General features: G+C 26.4%; 1 protein-coding gene and 1 pseudogene across 1 annotated transcript; one reads left to right on the plus strand and one right to left on the minus strand.

Annotated features, from left to right (window-relative positions):
* Nucleotides 1-2,353: 2,353 nt before the first annotated feature.
* LOC124935490 lies at nucleotides 2,354-3,163 on the minus strand (annotated as a pseudogene).
* A 5,917-nt stretch (nucleotides 3,164-9,080) lies between these two features.
* LOC124935491 (acetylajmalan esterase-like) lies at nucleotides 9,081-11,132 on the plus strand. Its single transcript, XM_047475921.1, has 5 exons — nucleotides 9,081-9,315; nucleotides 9,613-9,831; nucleotides 9,941-10,098; nucleotides 10,210-10,489; nucleotides 10,648-11,132. The coding sequence occupies exons 1-5, from the start codon at nucleotides 9,081-9,083 to the stop codon at nucleotides 10,851-10,853; spliced, it is 1,098 nt and encodes a 365-aa protein (XP_047331877.1). The 3' UTR covers nucleotides 10,854-11,132.
* The last annotated feature ends 1,598 nt before the right edge of the window (nucleotides 11,133-12,730 follow it).

Raw genomic sequence — 12,730 nt, forward strand, 5'->3', positions numbered from 1 at the left:
TTATGATTCTCTGTCCTAGGGTTAGGGAGTCTCGGTCCCAAGGTTAGAAATTTCGGTCCTAGGGATGGGACTCTCGATTCTAGGTTTAAGATTCTCGGTCTTAGGGTTAGGGAGTTTCAGTCACAAGGTCGGACCTCTCGGTCATAGGTTAATACCATCGGTCGGATTTCTCGGTCCTAGCTCAAGAACATCGGTCGGACCTCTTGAACCTACGGTTCGGTTCAGACCAAGGATCATTGGTCGAACCTCTCGGTATGAAGGTATTTCAGGTTCGTAAAATGATGCTAGTTTGAAATGAATGAAGGTATTTTATTTAATCAGAACCAAACATACCTTAATGATATGTAAGTCTATTTCTGCCATACAAAATCTCACACTATTTTTATAGACTTTTTGAGTCTACAAGTATTAGGCCTTGTTTTCTACTTGTTTTTATTTTAATTTTACTAAAGTAATTTTTTTAATTAATTATTTTTTTAGCATTACATCATTTATTTTATTAACTAAAATATTTAAATATTTTCTAATTTAAATTATTATTTAAATTATTATTTATATTTTATTTATATATATAAATATCTTTTATGTCTTTTTGGTATAGTAATCGTTCTATACTCAAAATTATCACATATCATTCCATTTTTATCTCTCTTGAATTTTAAAAAAACTCATAACCGAATAAGGCCTTAGTCATAATCCTTTAGTCATAATCCTTTGATAAGCAACTGAAACTTTGTTTTGTTTCATGATAACTAACGTGAGAAGAGAAATAAATTATTTTAATTTATTATAAAGTCTAATATTATTTAGGTAGTGTTTGGTACATACTACTAGTTATATTGGTATAAATTATAAAGGGTATAAATTATAAGATATATTAAAAAATATAAATTATATAAGTTATTAGTATTTTGTTGAGAATATATAATAAGTATAAATTATATAAGTTTTATTAGATTGTGTTTGGTTGGTAATATAAGAAATGAATAAGAAATGTAAAATACTATTTTATCTATATATAAATTATTTTTAATTATTATTTTAATATTTATCTTATAGGTAATTATATTATTAATTATATTGAAATTATTAAAAAAAATATTTAATCATCATATAAATATATTTTTTTAAATAAAGAATTATATTATATGGTTTACATTATTTTATATATAATTTAACTTATATAATTATATAAATAAAATATATTTATATATTAATTAATATTTAGTAATTATTTTAAAATTTTATGTATTATTATAAATATTTTTATATTTTTAAAATTTTTATATTAATTGTTTTTAAAAAATAATAATAATTTTATAAAATAATATTTGAAATTAGAATGTATAATTATATTTAGTTTCAAAAATAAATTATATAAATATAAGTTGCATTAATTAATAATAATAATAGTTAGTTATAGTTTATTATTATTATATTTTAAAATATAATAAAGAAATTAAAATTTTAATAAATTTGTATTTTTATTTAACATTATTGGTTAATTATTCTTAAAATAATATATTTTTTCTATGGAGATAATAAAAATATAAAAAATATATATTTAATTGCACATTTATTATTATTATTATTATTATTATTATTATTTAAATTAGAAAATTAAACAAATTTAAATAAAAATAAAAATATTAGTTATAGTTTATTATTATTATATTTTAAAATATAATAAAAAAAATTAAAATTTTAATAATTTTATAAAATTAAAGAGTAAAAGAGAATTATAAAAATTTATAAATGCTTATACATTTTATAATAGGTATATGAGTAGGTACTATGTTATACCACATTCAATGTATAAATTATACCTAAAATAATACATAAATATTAATAAACCAACCAGTTATTGTAAATTATTTTATCTACAATCTAATATCTCATCCCAAACATAACAAATTATATAATAGATTTGATTTATAATTTCATTAGGAATCTTTACAATTTATTTTTTATTAAAAACATTTAAATTAAAGTGAGAAGTCTTTATTAACTTCATAAATTTATTAACATTTAAATAAATAAAGGGTTTTCAAAATTAAATCAATGTTAATATATTTTAATGAATATTAATTGAGTTTAGATACCTTTTACAATTTTATATATATTTTTTTCTCTTGATAAGATGATGGAATTATCTAATTTTATTGTTAGTAGTTAATTTTAATGAATAATTAATTTGATATAAATATATACTTGTTAATGCATAATATGAGACCAAATTTTGAATTAAAATAAATATTATATATTAATTTCTTAAAGATATAACAAAGTCCAGAATTACACTTGATTTATTTTAATCCACCTACCAATTACATAATTATATTAATCAAGAACCCTAAGATACTACTAAGGTTTCTTGCTTCTTCTTGCTGCTGGTTTCTTCTTGACAATCTGGTTCATGGGTAGGAGAGATTTCGACCTCCTTCTTCACCGCCTTCTTCCTCTCATTCTTCTTACGAAAAACCTTGATCAGCACCCAGTACTTGTTCATGGCGGCAGCAGCAGCAGCAGCAACTGAGCTCTGTACAATTTACATTTCCCAAATTGATTACATCACATGCATGTCAAGATTAAGGTTTAAGATAGGAAACATGGGTACCTCCGAAAGCTTGATCTTTTTGAAGGGATTAACCGCCGAACCGTGGGCGGCGGCGGGGGAAGCAGACAGGCGAAATTCATGCATTATCCAATCGGTCTGGGTACCGTTGGGAGAGTTGCCTCTGTAAAAGACTAGGATTTTCTTCATTGTATAAATGAACTCAAGTCCCTTAGTAACTACGATTGGTATGTCGATTCCTGTGGGCTTCCAGTAGCCGTAGCTGTTGGGGATGTCCCCATTTGGGTTCACGGATTCATTAGACAAGCTGAAGAAGTGGCGATATTTCTCAGAATCACCTGCACCGGAAAAGATTATATAATTCCAAATTAACAGACAGACAGACAGACAGGGGATCAGAAAATCAAGAATGGTAATAATGTACCTGGCATATCCCATGGGTCCGATTTCCAGACTTCAAACTCGGGTATCACGTCAGCGGGCAATGTGCAGGTAATGAAGAATGAACTCTTCGTCGGTATGCTCGAACCTGAAACCAGTAGGAAGTCTCACTGAGACACCATCCTTGACAAACATGAGACTCTCCATTGAAACAACTGATCAGATCGAGAAGGAGATCCAAAGAAAGAAGAAGACAGAAGTGAGTGCTGTGAAAACATGGTGATCAATATTTATTTTAGTTATTATAACATATTGTTTTCATCACACTTAGATTCTTTATATTTTGTGAAATTGATGTTATATTTATTTTATTGTAATTTTATGATTTTGAAGTTGTGAAATTTACTTTGGATGCATGGATCGTGGTTATTATGGCCCTTGTTGACCAGACCAAACCAAACAATGAGTTTTTATTCCAGTTGTGTTTTGGTGGATCATGAAACCTAGCTAGTTCATCTTTCATACTACTAATTATTCTAGTCGATCGTCTCATTAGACTAATTCATAATGTTATCTTTCCATTATTGGCTTGATGCGTGTATAGGCCAAGTACCTAATTCCTCTTCAAGAGGCTTAAGACACACAAGTTTTGTTCACTCTTTATTTCACACATATTCCTTTTTCTTTGATCATTAGTTCTGATTAAAATATTTATTTTATTTTATATTATATATATTAGATAGACTATAGATTATTTAGTGTCTATTCCATTATGATTCATAATTAAGTAGAACAATAACCGGTTTTTTCCGGAAATGTGACGAAAAACACTAATAAATATAATTAAATATATAATAACGTCAATATATTTATTTATCTTTTATATTTTATAAAAGTTTTAAGTTTATTTCTGTATAATAATATAAATTTTTAATATATTACAATATATATTTAATAAAAAATTAATTTATGTCTCCGTTTAAACAAGACGTTATTCGTTGGCAAAATATTGATAGTTTTCATGTTGGGCATTGCTACAAATTATTCTCTAAGATGATTTCATATAATTTTGTTAGAAAATAAAACTTTGGGAGTCAAAGATTTCACAATAGAATTCTTACGGATGATATGTACATGAAAAAATGTTGTATTATGGTTAGTCGTATGTGTCACAAAGAGATTGAATCGACAACTCACTTATTTTTACATTGTCGAGAGGTGACTAATATTTGAAGTCTTTTGTGAAGTATTACCAAAATTCATTGAGTGATACCCAAGTATTTGAGTAGTTGTTGGGAAGTTTGAATTAATGCGGCTGATATGACAGTCCTACTTATTTAGGTTACCATCTCAATTATTTTTTGGTGGACTATCTGGTTTGAGAGAAATCGTCGATCATTCAATAATCTAAGTTGCCCGATGCATATCATTAATGATGCTATTATTATGACGCTTTCTGAAATTCGTTTAGGAAAACCAGTAGAGTCTGTCGAGTGAATTAATCGTTTTTATCGAGAATTTACGAGTTCAATAACCTTTTGAGTACCTTATTTTTTTTTTCATATCATGTTTTGTCGTTCAAATTAAACGATTTTTTTTCTTTTCATTTTTAATATATATGGACATTTAAAAAATATATATTTTAAAAATTTTATGTAATAATTTATTATATTTTTTTTAGAGTATATGGTATAATGGTATCAATGCAGGATTTTTCAAAACCGAATAGGAGATATGTTTATTATTTAAAAAAAACAAAATCCAATTATTCTTTGTTGGACTCTGCAATAAGATTGCAATTATATGGATAAAAATGAAATTTATTATAAATAAAATTTTGAATTCGGCTTGTTTTTTTTAATCCAACCATAATAAAAATTATTTTATTAATTCTTTCATCAATCACATAATTCAACACCTTATATTTTTTTTAAATAATTTATTATATCGTTATATAGGAATACCTTTTAAATAATTTTACTAAAACAAAATACAATTTCTCAAAATAACCCGATCAACATTTATTTAAATATTTCTATCCGAAGCAGCTCTAAAATTAGTTTAGTTGACTATGGAGTGGTGAGGATAAGCTTTCATGATGGTATTTTCCTCTATAGATTCAAATATTAATGCTTGCTAGGTTAGGAATTGCCCCCCATGGAGGAGCTAAATGGATTTTAAACCTAATTCATTGGCTAGCCATATCTTGATTTTTAAACCTATTTCGCCGGCCTAGCTAATAATTTGTTAGAACACAAAACAATGGAATTTATATGATACAATTTTCTGTTGGAATTTTAAACTAATTCATAAATTCCATTAATGAATGGAAATGAGAATTTTGATAAATAAAATCAAATAAAATTCACATTAAATTCAAACGTGAATTAAAGTGAAATTTGATCCAATTAATTAAATTATTATAATTAATTTGTTAATTATGTAATTAACATTTAATGGTTTGAAGAACAATTATCAAATTAAATATATTTAATTTTGTTAATTGTCCTTGTAACCTTCATGATATTATTGCTATCAATTTATTAGCAATTTAGAAAATCATGTAACGTGTATTTTCTAATGAAGAGAAAATACAAAGGGCAATTAAGAGGCAATCAAGGTTTGTCTTTGGATCAAAGATTAATGGTTGATTTTATTTTTATGAAAGTTTAACTTTTCAACAATATAAAACCTCTCATCTCTAATCTCAAACATTTTAATCATCTTATATTTTTCTCACTCTAGAATTCCAAAAGCCCTCTTCTTATTTTGTGAGTGTTCTTCGAGTTCTTCGCTCGATATTTTCCGTTGAAACCCGGTGATAGTTCAGGTACACTGATCAAGTTTGACGAGTAGTGATTTCAGTGCAGAATCACTATTGGATTCGTTGTACCCTGGGAGACAGCCATCTACGATAAACTCCAGCCACAAACGAGAGACGATGGAACTGTTTTAAGGGAAGTGTGTCTAACACATGCCTCGAATCAACATTTTATCTGGTGATTTCGTTATTTGTAATATTGTATTTATTTAATTTGTTTATAACATCATATATATATATATATATATATATATATTTTCATGACAAGATTTCTAACATTTTCTAATATATGTGTAGATTTTAAAATTTTAAATCAATATATAATAAGTCAAATAGAGAGTGTTTTACATAAAAAAAAAATCAAATACATTGAATTCTCATTAAAATCCTTATAATTTAAATGGAAGTCCAAAGGTCATTAGGGCTGAAATCGTACTAACATCCTCCATAAATCACAATAAAAAAAACAATTCGAAGTTATAAATCACGACAATAATAATTCTAACTTCAGCTTGGGTGAACAAATCAGACATATAAAAAAGCTTCAAACTTTACGCTAAAATTAACTACATATACTTAAAAATGGTGATATACACTAGTCGATCAATAATGAAGTTGTTATTGAAACGATTAATTCTTCGACTCAATCCACCTGCATTCCCCAAAAGAATTACTTGACTATGTTAGAACTTCAACATGATCAATTTGAGTATATGCATGCTATGTTGACAGCATATAAAATCAACTAGTTATATGTTTTTTAAGACACCTTTCAATATTTATATATAATTTATATGCTTCTAATTACCATTATATTTTATTATTATTGTTCTTATAAATATTAGTATGTTTTATTATTTTTAAGCAGATTAATTTGTTATTCTTTGACGTTGTTTGGCTAAGAATTGTAAATCTTATTTTTTGTAATATATTAAAAAAAAATTATCAATTATATCACTCAATTAATTAATTAAAATATTTTTTTATATTTATAAAAATATTATTTAATAATTATATATCAAATATCTTCTAAATTTTCACTTAAAAAGAATAAATTTCTCAAAATTGAACTAATAAATATTTTTTAAATAATTAAAAATTTATTCAAATAAATTTATACACAAAATATCTTTAAGTTAAAAAAGTTGACTTTATAATAGAATGAATATGAAGGAGCTAGGGACCAATTATTATCCATCACTTTGACTAGGACGCCTAGCTTCACATTTTGGCATAGACATGAATAAATTAATATTCTCAATTTCTTGATTATTTGATTAATATATATATATATATATATATATATATATATATATATATATATATATATATATAAACTTTCTATTTTACACCAGCAAATTTGATCCGTAGATATTAATTTTTATTTATTTAATTATTCTCTTCACTCGAATGTAATATTTTTTGTGGATGTGCTTAAATATAATATTATTGTGGATTATTTTAAAAAATATATATGAAAGATTCTAAATATCATTCTAAATTGCCCATTGGAGAATTTGTATATATAATTAGACACACTCTTGAAGGCAAATACATTTACTACATGAAAGAATTTCTCTTGAAGTCATTAGAGCTTGATTGATCTTGGGTATTTGAATTTGTTTAATTCTTATCACATATATATGGTAACGGTTTTATTTGCCGTTATCAGTAACGACTTTTGATGCTTTCAGTAACGACTTTTGATACCTCTTTTTTTACTAGCGTATGTTTTCAACAATTAAATCACTCACTTCAATTTTTATTAACTATAAAAAGAACCAACTTAAATAATCTCAAATAAATTAATTTTCCATTCAACCATGTTGATTTCATAACTTTTCTTTTTCTTTTTTTAAAAATTTAAACCTATTTCATTTATACATAATTTTTGTAATGATCCAAATTAAATAAAAATAGTGGATTAAATTATCAAAAATCACTTTCATCTTCAACTTTATATTTTTTAGTAAAATCATTTTATTGATTCGTAATATTCTTTTTTGTATGTTCAAAATATAAATATTGAACTCTTGAAAAAATGTTTGAGCACACATAATTAGTCATGGAATTATTCTTTTTATTTTTAATTTAGAAAACTAATCTAATTACAATTATATCAACTTAAATTGGTTTTTTTTTTTTTTTTTTTTTTTTTTTTTTTTTGTTATCGAGAATCAAACTAAATTTTATCCTTTATGCAATCTTATAATCAATCCTTCATATTCCACCTTAATTATCAATCAAATTACATAATTTGTTTTCTAATAATTACATTAAAAGGAGTTCCATTCGGGAATGCAATGTTTAACATTCTTCTTGACTTTGGTGCCCTTTGATTAGATATACTAATTGGATAACCAATCAATTTCAAACACCTTGTATTGCGTAGATTATTGTCCATCATCTTAATAAATAGAATAATTAAATTAGAGGGAGGTACATCACTTTCAAACATCATACATATAAATGGACTCATTTCACAGCTTCAAGGAGATCATTATATTCATGAAAACAATGAAAGGAGAATGTGCATTTTGGGTATTCTTTTACCAATTCATATGCTTCTTTCTGGTGTACTGGCTCAATCAATCAAATTATTTTATTATTTTCAATTTAGAAAACTAATCTAACTCTAAGGCCTTGTTCTCTTTGGGTTATTTAAAAAACCCATACAAAATCCATTTTCCAATCAATCACTTCTCACCAATCACATCACTCATATCATTAACCAAAATACAAAAATACCCTCTATTTTAAATTATTATTTTTTATTTTATTTATATATATCAATACTCTTTAAGTCTTTTTACCAAAATTAATCATTAATTTCTCAAAATCATCACCCATCATCCAATTTTTCTCTCTCTTGGTTTTTTAAAAAACCCACAACCGAACAAGGCCTAACATTATATTCACAATTCAATTTAAATTGGGTTATCCCTCTTCTAGCCTAGCCTATCCTATCCTAGCCTAGCCTATCCTAGCCTAGCCTAGGGCGGCAAATTCAACCTTAATGATCAATCAAATTATATACATCATTTGTCATTTGTTTTCAATAATTGTTTGTTTTCTAATAATTACATTAAAAGGAGTTCCATTCGAGAATACATGCAATGTTTAACATTCTTCTTGACTTTGGTGCCCTTAATTTATTAGATAGACTAATAGGATAACAGATTATTGCCCATCATCTTAATAAATAGTATAATTAAATTAGAGTAAGGTACATCACTTTCAAACATCATATATATAAATGGACTCATTTCACAGCTTAAGGAGATCATTATATTCATGAAAACAATGAAAGGAGAATGTGCATTTTGGGTATTCATGCTTCTTTCTGGTGTACTGGCTCAATCAATCAAATTTTCTTCTCCGGTTGAATCAATTTACGTGCTTGGAAACGCGTTTTCAGACACTGGAAACATCATTAGGCTCAATCCTAATGCCCTCCCCGCACGTTTACCTTATGGTCAAACAATTGGCAGAGCAACGGGTCGGTTGAGCGATGGCCTTCTCATTATAGACTACATCGGTAAACTTATTATATATTACTTTTGTTAAAGGATGAAATATTTTATTAATTTGTTTAGTCGCCAAAATCATAATTAAATAGAGAAACCCTTTAGTTTAAATATTGACATAATAAGTTATCTATTCAAAACAAAGAAAAAATGACCAACAGGTCAACGATTTAGTCGCATTATTTTCTTTCTCATAATTATTATACAAGTATTAATTCATTGTAAGTTCAATTTGGTCTTACTTAAAAGATCATTTATTTTCATGCAAAACTAGGGCAACATTTAATGTTTCTTTGCATGTTGCGTAGCTAAAGCTCTCGAATTGCCGTTGACGCCTCCAAGTTTGGATACAACAGCTTCGTTCGATAAAGGTGCTAGTTTTGCGGTAGATGGAGGGACGGCTTTGAATAATTCTTTCTTCGCGGAAAGAGGAATCCAACTAATCGTGCCCCAAACAATTCCTCTCTATCAACAACTTGAATGGTTTGAAACAAACATCAATAATTATTGTGCCACCAAGGAAACGGGTAATTTTTTTAAACTAGCAAACACATACATATCGTGTCAGACTGTCAGTGGTACAAAAATCATAAATTTGATTTAATTTTCAAAATTCTTTTAATTTATATGTATTATAATCAGATTGCGTCAAGAATAGGTTACAAAAGTCCGTGATTTTTGTGAGTGTAATGGGAGATGACGACTTTAATAATGCATTCGTGTCGGGGAAATCAATCTCGGAAGTTCAGACCTATGTGCCCCTTATAGTTCGTTCCATTATTGACGTCGTTAAAGTAAGTATATCGTTGGAACTGTGGTCATTTTGATATATATAAATAAGAATTAATAATAATTTCTTCACATATATATATATATATATATATATATAATATTTTTGAATGTAGGAGATTATAAAATTGGGAGGAAAGAGAATTGTGGTTCCAGGGAACATTCCCATAGGATGCCGTCCAGCCTATCTTACTCTGTTCTCCAATGGGACTAACAATACAAATGGCTATGATCTGTTTGGATGCTTGCGTAGTTTCAATGTGTTTGTGGAGTTATACAACCACGATCTCCAAACAGCTCTTATCTCTCTTCAACAAGAATTCCCTCAGGCTATAATACTTTATGAAGACTTTTACAATGCCTTTCGTTCTCTCCTTCTAGGAGCTCCACTTTTGGGTAAGCAATTAATAGGTTTGGATGATAAAATGTTAATACTTGTATAAATTTATGCCTAATTAAATTAGGTCTCGAAGTGCCATCTCATTTAGATTTATTTCCGAAATATATACTTGACAAAAAAAAATGATTTTAGGTAAATTTATTGAATTTGGCAGGTTTCAAAAGAGAAACATTGGTGAAGGCATGTTGTGGCATAGGAGGGCAATACAATTTCGATCTAAACAGAATGTGTGGCTCAATTGGTACGACGGCTTGCCCTAATCCATCAACCTACATAAGCTGGGACGGAGTTCATCTTACTCAAGAAGCGTATCGTCGTATCTCACAAATAATCATTCCTAACCTTCTACTTAAGCTTTAAGTCCAACGCGGAATTAATGTACTTATTAAAATGTGAAACTTTATAATAGAATGTGGTAGAATAAATGGACAACTAATAATTGATGAACCCGCCTAATTGATCTTGGTGGGAACTATGCTAGCTATAATAATAATATTTACTAGTTTAACCTATAGTAATATAATAATAATTATTGAGGTTTCATGGATCACAATAAAGAAATATAGTGATATATATGTATGACTCCTCCTAAAAAAAGAAAAAAAGAGAGACCATTTCTTCAAAAGAGAGCCTATGATGTTTTCCACAAATCTTGAAATGGAATATGATTAAAGATAATATATAGATTTTGATGTTATTATAGAGAAAATTGAACTCATTTCAAAAAATATTTTTTTTTTTTCGAAATATTCAAAGCTAGCATATGACTCCACACCACTAATTATACTTAAGGTACCTTATCAAGTTTCATTTCAAAATATTATATCTAACTAAGTTAGGTTTAAAAACATTATAAATATTCTTTATTATACTTTTTATTTCTTTTTTTAATAAAATAAATTTGTTATAATAGAAAAAAATAAATCTATCTGATTTAGAGAGAGATAAAATATTTAAATAATTTTTGGAAGGGATGTTTAATTATCTTGTTGGATGATAATAGTTATTGTTCGAGGACATTCGTTTATCCATTTTTACTTTATGGAATTTGTAACTTTATATTTGGAAAATCTTTGGTTCAATACATAAATTTTTCAAAAAAAAGAGTAATCGCTATCCTATATATTATTTACCATAAAGTTATGGTTTATGGTAAAAGTAGGATAATTAAAATTACAAAGAAAATCCAATGTTGGCTAGGTTATGTTTGTAATGATTAACTAGAATTAGCATTTTAAATTTTATTCTAAATATATAAGTTATCCTGATTGATCAAAGTTATGAAATAATCGACAAGAATTCCATAGTGGAGGTCGGAAGAGATGATTAGGAGAGAAAACTTATGTCCTTACATAGTTAGATAATTGAAGTAGACTTCGTTGTAGATACTTCTTGCGATATTTGTGATCAAAATCATTTTGAAACTTTAGAGGCGAAAGGATGAGAGAATATGTCGGGCCTCCATTAATGAACCACTTAATGTGTGTGAATGAGTTGATTAATGCATACGTTCTGAAGAAAAACTTTTATCAATAAGAGACTTCTTCAAGAAACTCGGTAAATATGAAAACATATGTACATTTTGAAACCATACTTAGGAAAAATGTTGAAAATAAAAATCAGAACAAAATTAAATCAAGCTAAACAAATAAATTTATATATTAAAATTTAACAATGCATTTTTTTAATTAATATTTATTTTTTAAAATAAGTTACTATACATTTTTTTTTCATATCTTTTACTTACTAGAATTATAATTTGAATTTCACCCAACCAATTTTAGGTAGCCTTCAAATAAGAATTAAGTATGGTAGATGAGTACTTTTGACTTAGTATTTTTAATTTTTGAACAAGTAATGTTTTCCCACTTTTAAGCTTATATTTAGTAACTTTTACAGTTGAGAGTATATATATTTATATCACATTTAATACATTTCATCATAATATATAATATATAATATATATTGAAATTAAAGCTTAAAAAATTTAAAAATTTGAAATTCAATTTGAATAAAAATTGGATTTAGTTAGTTTTTTTTATAAGATGATGTAAGTAAGAATTCTCAAATTATAATTAACTTAGTTTAATTTTAATGATAATTAAAAATACTTATTATTAATACACAGTAATATCTAAGAACAATATTTTTAAACCATGAAAATAAACATAATATAATAACTCTTAAACAAGAGTCAAATTACATAATAACCGTCCCCTTTGTAAAATGAAATAGTA

This window comes from Impatiens glandulifera, chromosome 4 (assembly GCF_907164915.1).
Source record: "Impatiens glandulifera chromosome 4, dImpGla2.1, whole genome shotgun sequence".
NCBI lineage: Eukaryota > Viridiplantae > Streptophyta > Magnoliopsida > Ericales > Balsaminaceae > Impatiens > Impatiens glandulifera.